Source organism: Ovis aries, chromosome 16 (assembly GCF_016772045.2).
Source record: "Ovis aries strain OAR_USU_Benz2616 breed Rambouillet chromosome 16, ARS-UI_Ramb_v3.0, whole genome shotgun sequence".
Taxonomy (NCBI): domain Eukaryota; kingdom Metazoa; phylum Chordata; class Mammalia; order Artiodactyla; family Bovidae; genus Ovis; species Ovis aries.
The window spans coordinates 23,815,437-23,839,732 of NC_056069.1; the positions used below are offsets into that span (position 1 = coordinate 23,815,437).

Here is a 24,296-nt window from a genome sequence, read left to right on the forward strand (position 1 = left end):
GGAGAGGGCGCCTGGCTGTGGACAGCCAACAGCCGGGGCGGGCCAGGGCCGACCGAGGAGGGCCTGAGGCTACGGAGCCGCCGCGGCTGGCACACGAGCGTCTCGGCCCGGACCAAGTGGTTGCGGGAGCTGTAAGGGGAGGCGTGGTGGGCGCCATTGCTGCCCGTCAGAACGCCGCGGGGGTCCCCGTCAGCCCTAGCCGCTCTCCCCTGGCTGAGAGGAACCGTCGCCAGTCCCCGACCCGGTCTCCTGAATCGGGTGCCTCCTCTGCCATCCGTGCGGAGACCATGTTTGACAAGACGCGGCTGCCGTACGTGGCCCTCGATGTGCTCTGCGTGTTGCTGGGTACGTAACGCGCCGCCGGCCCGAGGGGCGTGTGCGCGCGAGCCCGGGGTGGGTGCATCGGTGGGGTGCGGGCGTGTGTCCGCTGGGAGGTGACTCGCCGGGAGTCGCGGACGGGGCGTTGGGGGGGGGTGTGTGTGCCTGACGCGCGAGCCTTGCCCGGCTAGACGCTGGGGGCGGCTTCCGCAGCCCGGGGACCCCGCTTCGCAGCCCGCATCCACGCGTGGCCGATGCTGTCAGTCTGCCTTTCTATTGCCCGCCGGTGCGCTGAGCCCACCCTGCTTGGATGCTGTTCACGCCTCTGCGCTCCATCCCTTGCTCTCCTTTCCTCTGTTTCCCGTTTCACTCCCAGCAGAGAGGGTGGGCTCCTCCCCTCGCTGATGTAGGGAAGCCTGGTGGTCACTGGCTCATCAGGTTTGGTGACAAAACCGGAGGGTTTTGATGCACTGGGAATTCTCAGTAACTGGCGCCAGTGCCAGGTTTATCTTCCTTGTGGGAAGCAGTTTTAAGTTTTCGTCTATAAAAGGTTAGAACGCTAATTAGAAGGTGTTACCGGCTTGTAAATTGTCAGGCTGTAAGTGGGTGTGATGATGCCAGGTTTCTGCCTATAGGTTTGAAGAAGCTTGCTTTTGAGGGGGATGGGGTTGGCGTGGTGTGCCCCAGACTTGCTGTTTCCTTCTCTGCGCAGACCTCGTCATCGTGTAGGTTTCCATCTCCTGTGAGAGCCCACAAGGAGCACTGGACATTTCTTTGGCTGCAGCGAATTTGGCGTTGTGTTTCTGAAGTAAGAGTTCAGTCGTAGGGCTTCTGGTCGCCAGTTGCTCTTTTCTTTTGACGAAAAACAATCGAAGTCATCTGGGTAAGGGCTAGGCATTGGAAGGAGAGATTTTCACCGTCTTCATATATATTGTGTAAGGCAGTATCTTTGAACTATTTATATGTTTTGGAAAAAACTACTTACCAGAAGACCTGCTCGATGTTCGGGTAGTCCTCATGTTTGAGTATCGAAGTAATAGTATTGGCGAGCTCTCAGCGTTGGAGAGCTGTGACTTTAGCATCCTAGACGCAGGTCTGCATAATGGCTTTTCGGTGAGAGGGAAACTTCCTCCGCTTTTAATCCAGTATCCATCTCCCCTGCCTCAAACCTGACCGTTTAGGCGCTTGTAGTCTTGCCGAAGTTTTATAAATTCTGTTACCTGTTTTTTGAGGAAAAATCTTGCTTATGAAACATCTTTATTGTTTACCAGGACATTTCCTATATAGCCCCGCAGTGAATTTTAGAAATTCCGTTTAGGAAAGGGAAACACAATTTTGGAACACTATTTTTATAAAAACATAAGTGATCCTTTCAGATATCCGGACATATTCATAATTACATTAATTATATTCAGATTTATTGGCAATGAAAAGTTCACCTTGGTAAATATGTTATATTTTAAAATGTATTTAAATTTATACTCAGTGTTTGTGGAGCTTTGTTAAATTTCATTTATGTTTTAGTTCGGGGAGAGGAAAATGTTCAGTCAGAAGTGATTTTTAAAATTCTAATATATTGAATATTATCCTATCATTGCCACATACTGTACTGTCAGAATTATATATAAATTTCCCATTTTTCCTACCTTATGCAGTTACTAATTTATGAAACAAATGCGTTTTCTCTTTGGGCCAAGCACTGAACCAGGATAGATGAAACATAATACTGCTCTCAGGTAGCTCAATGTTATTAAACACAGAGCCATATGCTAAATCTATGTTTTGTTTGTTTTAATTCATGTATATTTGAGGAAACTATTTGCAGTACAACTTTATAAAATTGTGGGGTTTTGTAGTCTATGTTTTCAGCATGCTGCAAGCATCACATAACTATCCAATAGAATTGAGTAATTTTATTGCTAACTTGGCCTGACAGTTGCAGAATTTATGATGACTCTCAAAAAAAGATAAAGTTGTTATTTCTGATTTTAAGATCTTTGGTTTTGGGAAAAGCTTGTTTAGGAGACTTATGCATTAAGTATCAGTATCAGATACCTGATCTATTTGAAAAACATTTTATCTGTTTTTGTATTGCTAGAGTTTTAAAATAAGTAAGTGTATTGTCAAGATAAGCTCAGAATTCCCTTTTCCTAAATAGAAAGTGAAATACTGGCTTATTTTAATTTGGTGTATAAGATGACATTAGATTTAATAGCATCAATATTCTGTTACAAACAACAGTGAAGGAGAACAGTGATGCTAGAGATACAAAGTATTTTCATGCTGAGTTTTGGGAGATTATATATTTTTATTAAAAAACTCACCTTTCTAGTGGGGTCTATGAGTCATTTTATTTATTTTTAAACTTTATGGCTGAGCTGCATAGCATGCAGGATCTTAGTTCCCCAACCAGGGATTGAATCTGTACCCCTTGTCGTGGAAGCGCAGAGTCTTAACCACTGGTCTGCCAAAAAATCCCCTTTAAGGGTCATTTAAAGTTTTATTTTTATTCATCTTACTGACAGCAGGAGGTTGGCGGCCTTTAAAATAGTGGTAGCTCAAAGAGGGTTATCAACTTGGCATTAAGTTTTTTATTTTTCTTTGGAGAACTACAGGTAAAAGTTGACTATAGCAACAGAAAGGTGATCAAGCAGATCATAAGTACAGGGTTATGTGAAAGTGGTTCTTAATTATAATGTGAATATGTTCCAGGTTCTGTTAATGATCACCCAACATCATGCAGTGTATTCATTTAATATGATGATGTTATGTGATTGTGTTACATGGCTACTTTATAATATTACAGAAAGTGATGTCTGTTTAAATGATAAACATACCTGTATGTAAGGGGGCGGGTATGTGCATGCTTATGCACGTGTAAAAGCATTTCTATGCCAAGTCAGTATTACCACCACTATGAAACATGATTTCCTCCATATAATACACCCAAATTATTACTTCCTTCAGTGGATCTGGTCTCTTCTTGGAAAAAGAATGAGAATTTTGAGAGATGATGTGTATTTGATTCCTTTCTGAGATGGAGTGTGGTCTTGCCAGCTTTCTCTGGCTCCTTTGATAATCAGTTCTATGATTTTAGAAGAAGGCCATAAATATCACCTGAGCACACAAGAAAAGCTGCTCTACAGAGAATCATAGTGGGCTGATGTGAAAGCTGTGTTTTGCTCATCGTGTTAAACCATGTCCTAAATAAAACTTAATTGCTGAGAGTCATTTTCGATTTTATGCAAACTGGCATTAGGCTGCCAATGAATTGATTCAGTGCACATTGATTGAAGGCTAACTCTGTTCCAAGTTCATGTTAGGTGCTAAAGATAAAGATGAATTAGAAAGCCTGTGCCCTCAAGGAGCTTAGGGTCTAATGAGGGAGAAACAAACAAGAGGTTATAATACATCATGATAAATGTAATAATAAAGGTATGGAATAGATGCTCTTTGAGTACAGAAAAAAGAGTTGTGCTATAAATGATCTATCATAGATAAAGGGGTTGTCTGTGTTTGTTTAGCGGAGAAGGCAATGGCAACCCACTCCAGTACTCTTGTCTGGAAAATCCCATGGATGGAGGAGCCTGGTAGGCTACAGTCCATGGGATTGCTAACAGTCAGACATGACTGGGCGACATCACTTTCACTTTTCACTTTCATGCATTGGAGAAGGAAATGGCAACCCACTCCAGTGTTCTTGCCTGGAGAATCCCAGGGACGGGGGAGCCTGGTGGGCTGCCGTCTATGGGGTCACACAGAGTCGGACAGACTGAAGTGACTTAGCAGTAGCAGTAGCAGTAGCAATGTTTGTTTAGAGATACAGAAATGACATATGGTACCCTAGGAGTACTCTTGGAATCTTTTTTTTTTTTTCCTCTCTCTCAGCTCAGTACAGGGCAGTGGGAACCCCAGTAAGTAGCTACACGTGTGTATGACTTTTTTGCAAGTATCTCGTGATGCCTGGAAGATTTAGGTGGAACTGGCAGAACCTTTTTATGTGCCTGAGATTTGCTGGGTAGCAGTCATTTGGAATATCTTTTCTGTATTGTGCCGCCTTCTTTGGCTCCTCTAGATCTTTTCTCTACCTTGCGCTATGCTCTGGGAGGCTAGTGCTATGGACTGCAACTAGGCTGTTGCTTTTTGTTTCTGGTTGACTTTGACCAATGGGACAACAGCAGGAGGCCTGGAAGAGCCAGTTTCTTCCTGCTGGATTTGCATTGCCAGAGCTATTTTGTGTTTTGTGAGTAGGTCACAGCTTCTATTCAGTGGCCCTCTGTGCCAGCCAGCTATAGTTACAGATCTTTCTGGGTTTTGGTAACCCTTTACTTGCCCCCTTTAGCCTAGAGATGATAATGGCTTCCTGATGTTGCTGGTACCATTCCCTGCTACTTTCCCTAAATCCTACCTATACCTTTGAAGATGTTTCCTTCATTAAATTCTTATTTAAATACCTTATTTGGGTGTGCTGTTTTTTGCCAGGGTGCTATTGATAATACTCATGTTATGTCCAAAACAGATCTGAGGTGACTTCCTTTTCTGCACTTGACAGCAATTACACTGGCCCATAAAAGCAGATGATAACAGGAACTCATGGGCTCCAACATTGGTTTTCTTAGAATGGAGGGGGTCATGGTTTCCTCAGAATACTGCAAACATGGTATCACCTTTATGCCACATCAGAGTCAGTAAATTTAGGGGAAAATCTGGCAACCATACTAGGTGGTTGTGTGTGTGTTCCAAGTTGATTTCATCGTGTCTGACTCTTTGCTACCCTAATGGACTGTAGGCTGCCAGGCTTCTCTGTCCATGCAAGTTCTCCAGGCAAGAATATTGGAGTGTGTTGCCATGCCCTCCTCCAGGGGATCTTCTGTCTCAGGGATTAAACCTGAGTCTCTTATGTCTCCTGCAGTGGCAGGCAGGTTCTTTAGCACTAGTGCCTCTTGGGAAGCTCCAGGTGATTGTGGAACCCCGTTACTTATTCTTCAGTAATTATGCTGATCTCACTCTGCCCCTTAAGTATTACCCATAGGAGTGCTCCTTTTCCTGATCTCAGTTTGGGCCGCTTTCTTAAGGGAATGTCAGATATTTAATGAAAGAGTCTCCCTTGCTGAAAGTCTGCTGCCTTCCTTTTTCTCCTAACATTTATTTGTCCATTTACTCATCATTGGGTGAATTCACCCACACATTTGTTTTATTATCTAGTAGATGCTGGGAATTCTGTTAGATACCAAAGAGGTACATAAGTAAGTAAATAAATAGGACATAATACTTATCCTGATTACTTGCCATTTCAATTTCTGTTTACTTCTGTTAAGCTAACTTCTTTTGCTTCTGATTCAAGTTTACTGTGTTTGTTTCTCTGTTTTATATAACTTTTGTCTTTCCTCCCAGCCACTGAGAGGGGGAAGGAATCTCAAAAAAATGAACAAAAATTTGTCAAACTGGCATATTCTTGGGTCAGACTGGCCTCCTCTTGCAAGACTTTTTCTACCTTTAAATGGCTAGTTTGGAACAAAAGCAGAGGCCTGGAGGAAATTGATAGTATTTGGCTTTAGTTGGCTTTATACAGTTGACTTTAAACTTGAATTTACCTTGCTTGGATGAGAGTATGGAAATATTCAGAAAACATTCCCCTCTATAGCTTTTGTGAAAAGTAATTTTTTCCTTTATATTCTGTTTGAATTAAATCCTTTTGGAAACTCATGGACATGCCATAATCTTTGTTAATTTCTTTTTTGCTTAGTCATTTTTTGGCTGAATTCTACCAAAGTTTCCTGTGTATTATATTACTCAGTTTGTCAAATTATTCTAATTAGTTTTGATAAGAAATTTTGTTACTGTTTATCTGACTTAAAAAGAAGCTGGTAGAAAGTTGCTAAAACCTACATTTTAAGAGAACTAGTTAACATGTAGCTTTAGGTTTTTTATGGGTTTTTTTTTTTTTTTTTTTTGGCTGCTCTGGCATGTAGGATCTAGTTCCCCACCAAGGGATCGAACCCAGGCCCTCCTGCCTTGGCAGCATAGAGTGTTAACTTACTGGACCACCAGGGAAGTCTCAAGAAACGTGTTTTTTTTAATTTTTTATTTTTTATTTGCCAGATGGCTTGTGGGATTTTAGTTCCCAGACCAGGGCTTGAACCCAGACCCTTGGTAATGGGAGCCTGGAGTCCTAGTCACTGGAACACCAGGGAATTCCCTTATGCAAAGGAATTTGAAATGTTATTTCCTCCTAATTTACTGGTTTAATTCAGCATTTGGGATGGAAATATACAGTCTGTGTAATAAGCTAGTTAGGGATTATATAGGCACTGTCTTGTCCCTTATTTTCTTTCTGAAAAAGCATTCATTCAGATATTATGAACAGTGGTTACAGTAACTCTTTTCTTTCATTTTGTCTCTCCTTTTTGCTGTATGTGTGTGTGCTCAGTCATGTCCTACTCTTTTTGACCCCATGGACTGTAGACCACCAGGCTCCTCTGTCCATAATTTCTCAGGCAATAATACTGCAGCAGGTTGCCATTTCCTTCTCCAGAGGATTTTCCTGACCTAGGGATCAAACCTGAGTCTCCTGCATCTCCTGTGTTGGCAGGTGGATTCTTTACCACTGCTGCTTGAAAAGTCCTTCTTTTTCTACTTACCTTATTTTTCATTTCCACTTTTTCCTTCCTGCTTTCCTTTGCCCTTCAACCTTCTTGCTATCTAGATTTAAAGCCCGGATGGCTCAGACTGAGTTGTTTCAGTTTTACTTAACTGAAACTAGTCTAACATTGGTTATGACTTTATAAACTATTGATTTTTCTTTAAAACTTTAGATAGACAGCATAGTCTAGTGATGGACTCTGGATCCAAACTGTGTAGGTTCAATTCTAGTTCCTCCATTTATTAGCTGTGTGACCTTAGGCAGATTTCCTCTGTGTGTGTCTGTTGAGTCAGCTGTGTAATGATAAAGTACCTACCTTGTATGGTTGTTGTGAGGCTTAAATGAGTGAAAATATAAAGGTCTTAGAGTAGGCCTTGCACTCGTGTGCATAATATAATTGTCAAATAAAAGTAATCCTCTATAATCCTGTAATAATTAAAACATCATTATTTTAGTAAAAATAACATCAACATAGTTTTGTATTAGGGACAAAAACACAAACTTCAAACTGTTTCCTATAAATACTCATAGAATGTCTTTGAAGCTTACAGAACATCTTGAAATAGTAGTGTCTTATCAGTCATGTGTAAAAACCACATATATGATCTTCAGGTAGTGGTAATCCCAGTTATGTTGGAAAATGATCTGTACAGTCTGTGGTAGAGTGTAACTAAACAGACGGAAAAACTGTTACGTTATACAGTGGTTAAGTCCTGAATTTCAACTTAAGAAAATTGAGTTAGCCAGACACTTGTCACCTTCACTATTTTTATTGTCCAGGCCTTGGAACTGATTGAGTCACCATATAAAAAGTAGACTTAATATTCCTAAAATTTTTGAATGACCTTAATTGTATTCCGTCATTTGTGTGAATTCTGTTGTTTGATTTCCTACCTATGGTTAAGCAGGCATCAAAGAAAAAACTATTGTGTAATACCTCTTCATACCCCATCTCCCTCTTACTTCTGTTTTTTCAATCAGATATTTATTTATTGGCTGTGCTGTGTTGGTTGTGGGATCCTAGTTCTCTGACCCAGGGATTGAACGCCGGCCCTCTGCAGTGGAAGTATGGAGTCCTAACTACTGGATCTCCAGAGAATTACCTCAGCTATTTATTTTGACATATGTTAACCTGATACTATCTTTTATTTTTTATGTTGTGTTTAATACAGTGTTATTGCTCAGTTGCTAAGTCGTGCCTGACTCTTTGTGACCTTAAGACTACAGCACACCAGGCTTCCCGGTCCTTCACTATTTCCCGGAGTTTGCTCAAACTCCTGTCCATTGAATTGGTGATGCCATCCAACCATCTTATCCTCTTTCACCCCCTTCTCCTCCTGTTCTCAATCTTTTCCAGCATCAAGGCCTTTTCTAATGAGTCGGCTCTCTGCATCAGGTGACCAAAGTATTGGCGCTTCAACTTCAACATCAGTCCTTCCAATGAATATTAATATTGATTTCCTTTAGGAATACAATGTTAAGTTTTAAAATATTTGACTTTGCAACATTGTTCACTTGTTTATCAGCTATTATGTGCTTAATGGGGCTTCTCTGGTGGCCAAGCTGGTAAACAACCCATCTGCCAATGCAGAAAATGCAGGAGACTCAGGTTCAATCCCTGGGTGGGAAAATTCCCTGGAGATGGAAATGGAAACCCGCTCCAATATTCTTGCCTGGAAAATTCCATGGACAAAGGAGCCTGCCATTGCTGCAGTCCATGGGGTCACAAAGAGTTGTACACGGCTGAGCACACACACACACGTGCTTAATATTTACAATGCTAGGAGTTATAAATTTCATTGTGAAAAAGATAAGTAAGTTCTCTATACTGATAGTTACAGATATTTGTGAATGCCATGAAAGAATGTAAGCAAGGTTAGAAGAGAGTGAGATATTGAGGGGTGGTAATCTCAAGGACGGCTTCTCTGAGGAAGGCATATTTGAATTCAGATTTAAGAATGAAAGTAAGTTGGTCATGGAGGAGCTGAAAGAAGATGATTCCAGGCATAGGAAAGAGCAGGTGTTGAGGGGCAAAGGGCATTTATAACAGAAAAGAGGCCAATGTGGCTGGAATACAGTATGTATCCTAGTGTTCTTAATAGTAACTATTGCAGCTTATTTCTAAATGTCGAAGTGGATAATAACAATAACTGACATTTAGTGCTCTATGTCTGTGTGTGGCTATGAGGTCTATCAAAACCTGCTTAGGGAGGATAGCTTAGTTATCTTCATTCTGTTGATGGTGGAACTAAGGCCTAAGGTACCTGAGAAACTACCAGTGGAACCCAGGTAAGAAGTGGCATGGTTGGGAATTGGGAAATGCATTTTTAAGAGTTACAACTTTTGAATTCAGATTAACTGTCCAGATTGAGAAATGAAGAGGATAAGAAATGAAGGACTGAGGGAATTAATTGGCTGTAAAAGCAGTGATTATTTTAGGTGGGCTAAATCTTTTATGACTGTCTTTATTCCATATGATGTGGCTTCATAGTCAGTTTCTGTTTATCATGTTTTGAGCATGTATCTGCTGTCCAAAGGAGGCACTTTAATTTTTCATAAATCAAACTCCTAATAACTACTAAGAGTTTGCTAGGAAAGTATATCATACTGGAACATATAACTGATTTATCCTGATCAGTAAAGTTTGTTGTTGTTTAGTCGCTTAGTTGTGTCTGACTCTTTCGCGACCCCTTGGACTATAGTCTGCCAGGGTCCTCTGTCCATGGGGATTCTCTAGGCAAGAATATTGGAGTGAGTTGCCATTTCCTTCTCCATAGGACCTTCCCAATGCAGGGATCAAACCCACATCTCCTGTGTCTCCTGCATTAGCAGGTGGGTTCTTTACCACTGTGCCACCTGGAAAGCCCAATCACTAATATACTCATAGATTTTTTCTTCAAATAGCATTGTTGTTTAGGCAGTTTTACCCAGGAAAGGAAGACCTTTGTACTTTATTGCATTTCATGTGAATCATGTGTGTAGAGTTTAGAGTCACCTTTGGTAACTCATTCCAGTGAATATAGTTAGAACCTCATGGTTTAGTTCTCAGTTGTCACTTCTTGGAAATGTTTCCTGTGTCTTTTTTTCAGGGTGGGGTGCCTAGGAAAATGACATATAGGAAATGTGTAGCGGATGAGCTCTTGAGTTAATTGGCAGCTTGTTTAGCCAGGTTCTGCCTTGCCTTTTGGTTCATTTACGTCAGCAGGAAGAGAGGGGTTGACTGCATAGGTGCTTGAGGGGTAAATAAGAAGAAAACTATTCCTTATTCAATGCATAAATGAGCCTTTGGTAAATGTTTTACATAACTCATGAAATCATTACAAAACTGTGAAGTAATAGGCTTGTTGTATGCCCTAGCACTGGTGGTACAAAAATGGATAAAAAAATAAAACTCATGGATCTCAAGTAGCTTCTTGCTTACTCTGGAAAACAGACTCGTAACAATGACAATACCATATTGTAAGCTGAGTGCCTGATATGTCATAGCACTTAGGTACCAAGAGTGAGTGAGACAGGGTCTCTGTCCCCAACGGGTACACAGAAGCTGTAAGGGGAGAGAAGTAGGTATTTTAATGAAGTCTGTGTGAATTTCAGAACAATTTCTCCTGACATCTTCGCTTTTGCTTTCCAGCAAGGATACTGCAAAGCTTGGGGAACATTACACTTTTGGTTAGTGCTAAATTCTGGAAATAATTCCTGTAGATAGTTCTGAAGTGGTGAAATGAAAGTTGCTCAGTCATGTCTGACCCTTTGCAACCCCATGAACTGTATAGTCAATGGAATTCCCCAGGCTATAATACTGGAGTGGGTATCCTGTCCCTTCTCCAGTGGATAGTTCAGAATCCGGCTTTATTACTGTGTGGAAACACTGTAATATGAGTGCTTGCTGCTGCTGCTGCTGCTAAGTCGCTTCAGTCATGTCTGACTGTGTGCGACCCCATAGACGGCAGGCAGCCCACCAGGCTCCCCCGTCCCTGGGATTCTCCAGGCAAGACCACTGGAGTGGGTTGCCATTTCCTTCTCCAATGCATGAAAGTGAAAATTGAAAGTGAAGTCACTCAGTCGTGTCCGACTCTTAGCGACCCCATGGACTGTAGCCCAACAGGCTCCTCCATCCATGGGATTTTCCATGCAAGCGTACTGGAGTGGGGTGCCATTGCCTTCTCTGATATGAGTGCTTAGAAAGTGTGTAATACATGTTAGGCATTCAGATATTTTTTACATGAATGAGTAGGCAAGATACTTGAGTCAGTCGGTCTTCTGGGGGTTGGAATTTAACTCTGCTACTAACTGTGTGACATTGGGCAGGTTGGTTCAGCTCTCCATGAGTCTTGTCACCTAATGAGGAAAAAGATAATGATAATTGTGTCTTCCTCATAGTGCTGTGAAATTAGATGAGATAATGTGAGAGAGTGTATGTGAAGTTTTAACATAGTCCTGGTCTGTCCCGTTGTTGTTATCATGATCCCTATTAAGATAATAACTCAATTCGGCCACTGATCCTGTCTGTTGTTTAAATTTGATACCATGTACTGGTGAGTTTTCTTTTGGGACGTTGTTTAGTGTAGTTCTAGCTTCAGTTTAAATAGCATTTGAATTGGGACCTGGTTCATATTTCAGTTTCTCGTGCCCAGATCACTATGGGAGATGTTCTGATTACTTCTAACCTGTTTCTTTCTGGAATCAGATACCTCACTGAGATCTTATCATTTTACTTCTAGGTGAGCAGTATTTCCACAGCTCATAGACAAGGTACCAACATGAGTATCTGTAGTTGAGCGAAATAGTAATAAACAAAAGTGTGTGTGAAGTGGAAATGGCATGATTTGGGTAATCGTAACTTCTCTTGGTACTCACGTTTTAAAACATGAAGATTTTATTTCTTGAGTATGAGCTAGTCAGAACCGAATAACTTGCAGTTCAGGCTAAAGTATGGCTGCAGTACAGCTAAACATAACAGGTTCTTTTCATAATTTCTCTTGATCAATAAGAATTTTTCCTTGTTTTCTTTCCATGAAGTTTAAGAAGTAAATGTTTATAGTGGTCCCATCCACCTGCAGTGTTCTGGGATAGGCCTAATTTTAGGATAGCCTTCCTCATAAAGACAATATGGCTCTGTAATTAAATGTATGCCTAAACATTAAAATTCATACTTTTATAATATTTTGTTTTAATATTATATATTTACAATACTTTTCTTTAAAAAGCCTATTTAAACAGTTTTTCAAATGACATCCCAATTGATTTGGAAAATATACCTAGAATAGTTATACAGTGTAGCAGAAGCAAGTGACATTTATTATTTTTATATTTTTAAAAAATGGCATTGATAAGAGAAAGAAATTTTGAATATACTCCTTCTCATATGTTGTCTATGTCTGACTCAGTGGCCTAGTTGGAGAAGAGGTCTCTTAAGTTGTGATGTTATCAAAAGTTGTAGGGCAAATTATGGGTAATACTCAACTTTATGGTTAGTGTTGGATATCTATATGAATATGAGTGAGATTCTAAGTTCTGCCATTGATTGCAGTTTAATTACTAACCAAATCTAACAATGAATAAATTATCTTTTAAGAAGATAAGTTTTTTGCATTAGACTTCCTCGCCTTGCTTAGGATTTGACATTGTGGATGATTTTTCACTGAATAACAGTTTTGTTTATGTAATTTATTTAAAGGGTTCAAAGTGTCATCTGGTAGTGAAAGTGGTTGGCTTGCAAGTCACGTTCTAGTTTTGCTGCTGCTTTTCTCTCTGATCACATGGGCAGGATCACTTGGGCTGTTTCATTCACTCATGTGTAAATTATAATGAGAATAATATCTACCTTATCTATCTCTCTGGGTCATAATGGTAAGCAAACTTTCTTATTAAGGAGAGCCAATAGCTGCAGAACATATTTGAGCATTTGACACTAGGGTGGGAAAACAAAGAATGCAGGGTAAATGGGGCATTTTGAGCAAGGCAGCACACTTGTAGGAGATCTGTTATTAATCTAGCCGGCCATGAAGGGAGTGTTGTCAGCAGAAAACAGGAAAAATCTGAAGGCTGACTGAAGTATTCAGAAAGTAGTGACATAGGAAAAATGGTCCCTGATACAAATAATGTAGACCCCCTGCTTGAGTTTCTTCTTTTGCCACACATAGGCATATGACTTTATTAGTGACCTGATAACTTATGAAATCTTGAAACTAGTTGGATACTCTTCTGTCAGCCATACTGTTAGAAGTGGTGACATATGCCACCTTGAGAAACCAAAGCAAAATATAGTTTGTCAGACTCACTGAAATTTCAGTGAAGGGAGATTTTCAGTTTTAAAAAAGATGAAAAAGGATGTTCAACTGCCATTAAATTAAAAAAAAATACAAAAAGAAATCACAATTAGGCTAGGTTAGATCTAGTTTGCTTAATATCAGGAGATTGTCATCTTTATCAATAGCAGTTTGTCTTCAGCTAAGACTGTCAAAATCTTTTGCCAAAGATCTGAAATACCAGGGAAATCTCTTCTAACTTTGTATTTGCCTGTGTTCTATTCTATTCCAGTGACTTGCAGAATATTTAATAGGAAATAGGAGGGAGATGTTCTTTGAAATAAAAGAATTACATTATCTAAGATTATGTTTCTGTTTTCCTCAGTACTAGTCTTGTAGTTTGTTAGTCAGTTAATGATTGGAGTGGTGAGACCTTAATGTTACTGTGTAGCTTTGGGTGGCAGAATGGTGCATTACTATGTAGGGTATTGGCATATAGCTTTCATTGAACAGTTAAGGAATTTCATTTACCCAATAACCCTGGAAACCTACCACCAATTGGAAATATATACACTAGAAGTAAAATACTATGGCCAAAGTTACAAGAACTACTTAAGTTGAGTCCTACTTAAGAATCGTATTTTTGTTTGGTAATAATTTAAAGCTTACACTTAAAAGCATTGAGCTATTCAGTAGTTGTGACTGAAATTTTGAACTTATAAGCATCTATAGCTCAAAAGCCCTGATGTTGGCTTTGGCTAACTTAGTTTCTTCTGATAAAAAGGAAGGCAAAGAGTAGAGTGAGGAAAAGAACAATTTTTTTAAATGAAGAAGTGAATATTGCTATAGTCTGTTTTTACCTTTCAAGAGGAAGTCAGGAAAGGGATGAAGCTTCCTGGAGAGAAAGAGGGACAGTAGGATTAACCATGACGGTGCCTTACGAGGCCTAGATTAAGCCTTTACTAAGTGTAAAGAAGCGCTTCCCAATAAAGAGATAATAGTGGAGATTCTGATTTTCAGTTGGATAAATCTAAGGGTCACATATACAATGGTTTAAATTTCCTGAAGTAAAGAATTTGTTGTTTAGGTTGGTCAATGATAATTCAACCTGTGTTTAGGATTTACTAGGGAAAGAGAACAGATTGCTGAAAAAATTTTGTTATAGTTACCCTTACTTCATGTCCTCAGACTTTTCATAATTAAGGATGAAATACTGAGATTGGAGGGGAATTCCTTGGTGGTCCAGTGGTTAGGAGTCAGTGCTTTCTTTCTTTCTCTTTTTAAATATTTATTTATTTATTTGGCTGTGCTGGGTCTTAGTTGTGGCCACACTGGATCTTTGATCATTGTGGCACGCAGGATCTTTAGTTGCAGCATGTGGGATCAAGCCCAGGCCCCCTGCATTGGGGGCATGGAGTCTTAGCCACTGGACCACCAGGGAATTCCCAGGACTTGGGATTTTCACTGCCATGGTTTGGATTTGATCTCTGATCATGGAACTAAGATCCCACAAGTTGCCCGGTGTGGCAAAAATCAGTCAATCCATCTACCTATCAATCAATCAATAAAATTTTAAAAAGAATAAAATATTGAGATTGGAAGATAGCATAACATGGTTGAATGTTTTATAAATTAAAAGCAGAGGGGTTTGAAATTTTGAACTGTCAGATATATCAAATAGAGTTGTGACAGAAATGTTATAGTTCAGATAGGGGCTAGCTATAAACATATTTTAGTGTATTATCTGAATATAATTCAGAAGAAGGTGTTTATGTTATAGGATATAAAGACTTATTAATACTTTCTATATTAAAGTGTGTGAATGGGTACTTGTTTGAGGGGGCTAGCATCATCTCTGCAAACTACTCAAAAATAAGAGAGAAATGAACTGTTGCAGTTTAAATGTAGGGTATTACCTTGCAATTTCAACAGAACTTTATTACAATATTTTTTATTTTATCAAGATATTAGTTTCATTAATTTTTTTAATGTATAAAAGTTTTACAGAATTATTTTGTATTCATAAGATGCATAAAATTTAAAGAATATGGACACTGAAACAGTACAGGTCTGATCACCTACTAGGGTGATCACCCAAGTTCACAACTTCAGTTTCTTTATCTGAAAAGGACTGGGTCTTCATCTGTATGTTCTCGTTGGCTGTGATGCAGTGTCCATTATGTAGTAGGCATTTGCTTATTCCGGTAATATTTGTTCTTACACACATTGTGTGCTTGGTTCTGTCGTGGGCAGTGGAGATGCATATAGTCACACAAATAAATATAAAAATGAACCATTAAGTGCTCTGAAGGAGAGGTTTGGGTACTATGAGAGTTCATAAACAGGATTTTGAATAAGAAGGATAGGGTAGCTTTTTAAAATGATGACTTTGGCTGCAGAGTGGAATAATAGATTGGAGCTGGAAAAGAATGGATTTAGGGAGATCAGTTAGGAAGCTGTTGTAGGGGTCCAAATGAGATAACGGTAGTGACAGTAAAGAGGTGCTGGTAGAGATGGAGGAAGGTTGAGGGATTTGTGAGGTATCTGGGAGATAAAATGGACAAGTTTTGGTGACATAGGAAAAATGGAGAGTCAGAGAGAAATATCAAAGATAGTTTTGAAAGTTCTGGCTTGTATAATTGGATAGATATTGATTTCTATAATAACTAAACTGGGGAGCCCTAGGAGAGAACCCATTTAAAATGGGAATGGGGATGGAGATGAGATAGTGAGTTTGGTTTTTACCATGTTACGTGAAGTTTTAAAGTTTCCAAGAAGGAGTATTTGGTCCTTGTTTGGATAAATGGATCTAAAGCTCAGAGCTACTGTCTGACTTTTCGGAGTCCTTTTCGGATATATTCATGGTAATTGAAGTCATGAGAATTGATGAAATCTCAAGAAGAAGTTATAAATGAAAAAAAAAAAAAAACAGGTTTAGGACTGAGCTTCAGATTGGTTGGAAGAAATAAAAATGGCCAAGACTGAGAGGGAGAGGACACTTTAAAAAACCAGAAGACTGTTTCTGGAAAGCCAAATGAAGAGAGTACCTCAAGAAGAGAGTGATAACAATGTCTACATCCTCCTGAAAGGTGAGGTAACACCTGCAAAGTGTCCATTTGTTTAGTTATATTAAGGTCACTGATGACTTTATGTAAAGCCATTTTTAAATTGTGGAAATGGCAACCTACTCCAGTGTTCTTGCCTGGAGAATCCCAGGGACGGGGGAGCCTGGTGGGCTGCCGTCTATGGGGTCGCACAGAGTCGGACACGACTGAAGTGACTTAGCAGCAGCAGCAGAGCAGTGAGTAGTTGGTGAAGTGGAAATCTGTGGGTGTTGGTAGTTCTTTTAAAAAAAGTTGGACTTAGAAAAGAGAGTGTAGTAGCTAGTAGTCTGGGATAGTAGGTTGTCATGGTTTCTTGTGATACACCAGGTGATGGAAGAATGCTTTTCCCAGATAAAGGAACCATTTTTAGGTCAATGGTATAGGAATAGTTGAATTCCTCTTATAGAACCGTCTTTACTGAGAACAATGGATTATTTGATATCCATGCTTTCCAAAGTAATTGTTAACCAGATACGGTGGAATCTGGTATATGAAGCCTGGTAGACTGGTTTCAAAATTCTGCTTTGCTGAGCTGCTGAAGACGCCAGTTCAATCCCTGGTCAATCCCTGGAGGAGGAAATAGCAGCCCACTCCAGTATTCTTGCCAGGATAGTCCTGTGGACAGAGGAGCCTGGTGAGCTACAGTCCATGGGGTCACAAAGAGTTGGACATAACTGAGCGCACGTGTACTATTTCTATTACGCATTCTTGCTTTTGGTCACACAGATGCTTATTTAGTCTTGTTGAACTTCAGTTTCTTCACTTGCATAATGGAGAGAATACTGTCTACTTCACAGATTTGTTAGTAATAAATAAGAATTAGTAGGCAGTCAACAAACTATTACCTGCCTGTCTTTTTTCTTGTTCCCCGTGGCAGCTGCTGTTATTGTGTAGTTTCAGCATTGCATGTTTGCTCTTGGCCTGAAAGGAATAGTTTGTGGAGTTCTTCCTTCTTGCACCTTCTATCTTCTGTATAAAATTATACAAAATATAACTTTTATCTTCTGTATAAAATTTAACTTGAGTGGTACAAACATAGATTTTAGGGAAGTTGGATATATGATTTGCTGCTGCAATCATCGTAACTATTAAAAAAAAGAATTTTACCAAACTTTTTGGCTTGTGTGCCTTTTTAAAAAAAAAAAGCATATGTGTTTTAAACAAAGCTTACTAATTTAGATATGCTACTTTGGTCACTTCCTGCCAAAGTTAGAGTTTTTATGTTTTCCTTCTGAGACACACCTTAGTGTAACCTTATTTTAGTTTCTGGAACCTTGCCATTTGGCATAATTTCAGAGTAGACATGATGGATCCATATAAATTAAGATTTAAATACACAGCACATTTTTTAATTGGTAGGGGCATGTGAACTCTTAAAAGCAGTTGAGATCTTAGGTCTGGATTTTATTTGGTTGTTTAAACTTTTTCATCTGTAGTTTTGATTCTTTTTTTAAATTTATTTTTAATTGAAGGATAATTGATTTACAGTATTGTGTTCAGTTCAGTTCAGTTCAGTTCAGTCACTCAGTTGTGTCCGACTCTTTGCAACCCCATGAATCGCAGCACGCCAGGCCTCCCTGTCCATCACCGTCTCCTGGAGTTCACTCAGACTGACATCCATCGAGTCGGTGATGCCATCCAGCCATCTCATCCTCTGTCGTCCCCTTCTCCTCTTGCCCCCAATGCCTCCCAGCATCAGAGTCTTTTCCAACGAGTCAACTCTTCGCATGAGGTGGCTGAAGTATTGGAGTTTCAGCTTTAGCATCATTCCTTCCAAAGAACACCCAGGACTGATCTCCTTTAGAATGGACTGGTTGCATCTCCTTGCAGTCCAAGGGACTCTCAAGAGTCTTCTCCAACACCACACTTCAAAAGCATCAATTCTTCGGTGCTCAGCTTTCTTCACAGTCCAACTCTCACATCCATACATGACCACAGGAAAATCCATAGTCTTGACTAGACGGACCTTTGTTGGCAAAGTAATGTCTCTGCTTTTGAATATGCTATCTGGGTTGGTCATAACTTTCCTTCCAAGGAATAAGCGTCTTTTAATTTCATGGCTGCAGTCACCACCTGCAGTGATTTTGGAGCCCAAAAAGATAAAGTCTGACACTGTTTCCACTGTTTCCCCATTTCCCATGAAGTGATGGGGCCAGATGCCACGATCTTAGTTTGCTGAATATTGAGCTTTAAGCCAACTTTTTCACTCTCCTCTTTCACTTTCATCAAGAGGCGTTTTAGTTCCTCTTCACTTTCTGCCATAAGGGTGGTGTCTCCTGCATATCTGAGGTTATTAATATTTCTCCTGGAAATCTTGATTCCAGTTTGTGCTTCTTCCAGCCCAGCATTTCTCATGATGTACTCTGCATAGAAGTTAAATAAGCAGGGTGACAATATACAGCCTTGACATACTCCTTTTCCTATTTGGAACCAGTCTGTTGTTCCGTGTCCAGTTCTAACTGTTGCTTCCTGACCTGCATACAGGTTTCTCAAGAGGCAGGTCAGGTACTCTGGTATTCCCATCTCTTTCAGAATTTTCCACAGTTTATTGTGATCCAGCAAGTCAGAGGCTTTGGCATAGTTAATAAAGCAGATATAGATGTTTTTCTGGAACTCTCTTGCTTTTTCCATGATCCAGTGGATGTTGGCAGTTTGATCTCTGGTTCCTCTGCCTTTTCTAAAACCAGCTTGAACATCTGGAAGTTCACGGTTCATGTATTGCTGAAGCCTGGCTTGGAGAATTTTGAGCATTACTTTACTAGTGTGTGAGATGAGTGCAATTGTGCGGTAGTTTGAGCATTCTTTGGCATTGCCTTGGTTTCTGCCAAATACCATGTAATTTTGATTCGTTAAGTACTTCTTATGCATATTTGTTCCAAAATGGTGAAATCAAGTTTGTCAGATTTTTTTTCTACAAGTTCAGTTGCTAAAGAAGTCTCCTTAAAGAATTTAAAATCTGCCCACCGGCCACCACCATCCATAGTCTCTAAAGAAGCATTTATGTGTATACCTTTCGCTGCTGCTGCTGCTAAGTCGCTTCAGTCGTGTCCAACTCTGTGCGACCCTGTAGACCGCAGCCCACCAGGCTCCCCCGTCCCTGGGATTCGCCAGGCAAGAATACTGGAGTGGGTTGCCATTTCCTTCTCCAATGCATGAAAGTGAAAATTGAAAGTGAAGTCGCTCAGTCGAGTTCGACTCTTAGCAACCCCATGGACTGCAGCCTACCAGGCTCCTCCATCCATGGGATTTTCCAGGCAGGAGTACTGGAGTGGAGTGCCATCACCTTCTCCGTATACCTTTCTAGATGATAACAATTCTAGAAATTCTATAAAAGCATTATAGTTTGTTAGTTTTATTCAAGAATCACTATAATATTAATAGTAAACACACACCATTATTCTTTGGAATATAGGCCTTCCTGCTGAATGGGAGAAGTTGTTGGTTGCCTAGTTGCTGAAAAAGGAGATTTCATTGGTTAAGAGAAGTTTGTGGATGGGATTTCCGAGACTGGAAGTCTCTTTGGCTCAAAGAGAGAAATAACTTAATCAGGTGTTCTCACCTGAACATGGGATGCTTTGTTTTACAAGCTTAAATAATACCTGGATAAATCGCTACGGTTTATAATTTTTTTTGGGGTTTCCCAGGTGGCTCAATGGTAGAGAATCATCTGGCAGTGCAGGATATGGGGTTGGCGAGGGAGGAGTTTGTGATCCCATGGGGAAGATCCCCTGGAGAAGGAAATGACAACCCACTCCAGTATTCTTACCAGGAAAATCTCATGGAGAGAGGAGCCTGACGGGCTGTAGTCTATGGCATCACAACTGAACGACTAAGCAGGCACGCATCATTTTTTTAAGCTAAAGACTAAATAAATTCTTTAGAAACTGTGTTTCTAGGAGGAACTTTCTCCTTAATTCACTATGTTATATTGTCTTCTGAAATTTGTTGTCTCTTAATAAACTTTCAAAGAAAGATACAGTAGTTAATATTTGATGAAATATTCCTGTATATCTGTTCATAGATCTTCCAAGTTAAAATCCTTTCTCAATAGAGGAACTTCTCATATCTTGTTTCTTTCCCAAAGATATATAGTTTATAATCTATTTTACTTTGGAAATACATAGTGTTTCATTATATGGATTCAGCATAATGTATTTTACCCCCATTTTTGGACATCTGAGTCTTGGTCATGGAATAGCATCATTAGTGAAATCTAGATTAGTTTTTTCTTTTAAAATAATTATTCTGTGGTTTCCAATTTTTCTAGAATTAACATGTAATAAATTGGTAAATTCTGAAATGCCCAGAAAAGAAAATAAATATCATTACTAATCTCACTACCACCGAGAGATGACACCTTTTAACATTTTGGTTGTGTATCTTTTTATATCTATGAACTTAACCCTTTTTTTAAAACCAGTGCTCTAAACAAAAAGTTGAGTTGTTACTTGGGGTACTCTTTTTGACATAGTCTTCTACGAAGTTACCTTTAATGGTTATGTGGTATTTCATTGTTTTTGGCATAATCCTCTTTGCCTCTGTTTTTAAAAATTTAGATTATCTGCAGTTTTTGTGCTGTAGTTCAGTATGCAACACCTTAGTAGATATTTTGGGAAACCTGCTTGAGTCATCCACCCCAGACTGTCTCAGAGTGTTCTAGCCTTTTCTTCCTGATTCTCTTTCTTCCAGTATTTCCTTCTTTAACAGTAAGACCAGATCAGGTCGACACAGTATTCTTCAAACAGTTTAACTATCTGTCAGTGAACATGCTGGCCTCTGTGAATTTAGGAATCAGAGAGAGACACCGAGCCATTTTATTTGCCAGAGATAAATAATTTCAGTACATGAGTTAAGTGTTGTGACAATTTTATGTACGTATCAGGCAGGTCTGTGGAAACTCAAAGTGATTCTGAAGGCAGTAGGCAGAGGAGAAAGATCAGGGAATAGCATTTAATTTGTTTACAACAGGGAGGTACATAAATTCTATTTATTTGCATTCACTGCATGAGGAAACTGAGCTAGTTAGATAGATAATTTGCTCATGCTCACTCAAGTAGTAACTGGGAGAATGCCAAAAGTAAGCCCAACTAGGTGTATCTGACTACAAAGCCTCAGCTCTCTTTAGGACCCCACCCTGCCACACCAAAGGAAAGATTCCAGGAGGAACTGAATAGAAAGAAGCTGGAATGGCAAGTAGGTGTTCGCTGGGTGGAGGGGGTGGGGTTATTGTTTGAAGCTTGTCGAAGAGATTTGAAATAAGGAGTAGAGAGAGGTGATGTGAGGCATAAGCTAACATTTTAAAAAATGTATATAGTAAAATTCACTCTTTGGGGATACAGTTCTGTGAATTGTCGACAATTTAAAATTTAGGGTTATGTAACCACCACACAACCAAGATACAGAACTAGTCTGTTGCCACCCTAAATTCCCTCATATTTCTCTTCTTTAGTCAGCTCCTCCCACCATTCTCCACCTCTGACAAGCACTAGTCTGTTCTCCATCCTATAAGGTCATATAAATGGCATGTCATATAATGTCATGTAGTAAATGGAGTCATACAGTATGTAGTCTTTTGAATTTGGCCTCTTCACTTAGCATAATGCATTTTAATTAGGCAGCCATTAATGATGTAAATGTTACTGTACAATTTTGCTATAGTTTTTTGCCTGCTTCAAAATTTGCTTATATCATCTTTAAGTCCAGTTTCATATAAACAGAATGCCTTTTTTTTTTTTTTTTTTTTTGCTGAGAAATGATTAATAGTTGTAGCTCCAAATATCAAAGAAGCCCAAAATAATATTCTTGGTAAATGCCCAGGAGAAATTAAAATAGAACAAAATCAGCTGTCTCTCCCCACACCCTGTTACGTCAGCCTTCTTGCTTTTTGTATGTAGAAATCGGTGTGGAAAGTTTGCTACTGAATGTGACCTTTGCCAGCTTGAAGAAAAAAAGAGAACAGCTGTTACTAGGAGAGAGTGGAAGGAATGAATGTTGTTCCTGGCCAGTTGGCAGTGTGTGCCTTTCTGGGGCAGTAACAACAGGTGACCAACTTCTGCTTTTTATTTTTGTTAGTGTATAAATAAATAGGCTTACTTGTTTTTTGTGCAGAAATCTCAGGGTCTATATTAAAATAACCTGCCCATATAGTTGTCTTGGATTTTTTTAAAAGCTGTTTAAATACATACACAAATTTATTTTAAGTGTCTTAATGAACTAAGAGACTCTAAGGTTGAGGATATTATAGGTAATTATTGACAGAAAACCACAAAGAGTAAAACTTTCTTTGGTAAATGTCACTTATATCTAAACTGTACTTTCTCCCTTTTGTTTTAACTTAAACAGAAAACCAAAACGATAACTAAGTACTTTTTATAGTAAAACCATGTCAGCCACAGAGAGGTAGTGACTACAAGCCAGTGACCAGAATGTAGGTGTTCCTAAAAGCTGAGGGTGCACTGTTCTTTGAACTCTTGCCCCTGGATACTTTGAGTGCCATCTCTGTGAATCACACCCAAATATATAGTGCTCTCGACCACGGACCCCTCCCATGTGGCTCTCCACTCTTCCCCTTCTCCCTCTCTACCTTGCACAAACTCATCTTGAGGTACAACTTCCATCAAGTCCTTTCTTGCCCAAAGCCAGTGTTGATTTTTCATGTCTTACTGAAGCATATCCAAATTAATTACCTGGAATTGAAAATCTTCGTCCTGTAGTTTTGCTCTGCCCATTCATATTTCTTTTATTCCTCCTTGCACTTTACCCTACCACGGTTGGACTATCTTTTTTTTTTTCTCCTCTAATTGTCTGGCAACAGATTGAGCTCAGTAATCAATTTTTAATTCATTTGTTTCCCATTGCAGTTGTTGTGAATGTTTTTCTACTCTATTAAACTCCAGTTATCTCCTACTCTCCTCATTTTTTTGCAAATGATACCATTTCCTACTTCATTTAGAAGGCTTTAGTCAGATAAGTGTGTGTTTGAGTCCTGGATGCATCACTTACTATCAAAACTGGTAGACAGTATATATCTGAGTCTTACCTTCCCTCACCCGCAGCCCTCCCATGGACCTACCCAAGATCCCACAACTAAAAGGTTGAAGCAGAAGCCAGCTCCTCTAGCACCAGCTGGCATCAGTTCCGAATGACCGTGCTGGTGTGTACTAGTTGTTAAATATTTTTAATTTCACCCTTATTATGTGTATGACTTTAATTATGTTACTTATCCCCTTTGAGTCATCCTCTCATCTTTAAAATGGGGATAGTAATAACATGGTGACTCTTTGTTCATTCACTAAATATTTGTTGAGGGCCAGTCTTGTACTAAGAACTGTGTTAGGTGCTTGGGGTATATCAGAGAACAAAAGAAATTTGTGCCTTCTTGGAGCTTGTGTTCTAGTATTGTAAGGATTAAATGAAAATTATTGTTAAGTGTTTGGCATGGTATCACATCCACAGAGGTGCTCACACTGTTTCAGCTCCTTTTCTTCCTTTGTCACATGTTTTCATCAAGGCCAAAGGGCCAAGGGGAGTGTGGGGAGGGGAAAGAGTGAAGCCAATGCTAATAACCGAACGTGGCATCTCAAGAGTAACCAGAGCCTGATTACATTGCAGAGCAATACAAATCAAATAGGAAACAATTTAAAAAAAAAACAACCCTAACAGTAACCAACCCTGCTCTTTTTTTTAAAATTTATTTTTAATTGGAAGATAATTTCTTTACAATATTGTGCTGGTTTCTGCCATACAACGTCATGAATCAGCCAAAAGTATAACGCTGCTTTTGATGAGTTGATTGTCTCAGTGTGTTTACATTTCCTTTCATCTCCTGTGGATTCAGCTCCAGCCATTCATCCTCATTCTCAAGTTCTCCTCTCCCACTACCTGCATTTCACTGCATCAGCTCACTATCACATCTTTTGCATCATAGACAAGACCGAGAAAATCATCACCCTTCTTTTGCTCTATTTACCCTTCAAGGTGTAG

General features: G+C 39.5%; 1 protein-coding gene across 4 annotated transcripts in view; it reads left to right on the forward strand.

The window, feature by feature from the left end:
* Positions 1 to 24,296, forward strand: part of PLPP1 (phospholipid phosphatase 1) — a 117,334-nt gene continuing 93,038 nt past the window's right edge. For 2 of the 4 annotated variants that reach the window (XM_012096933.4, XM_004016984.5), the window contains exon 1: positions 1 to 345. In XM_012096933.4, coding sequence (XP_011952323.2) covers positions 288 to 345 — 58 coding nt within the window. In that variant the 5' untranslated portion in view covers positions 1 to 287. The other 2 variants (XM_060400430.1, XM_042233785.2) reach the window with 2 other exon arrangements.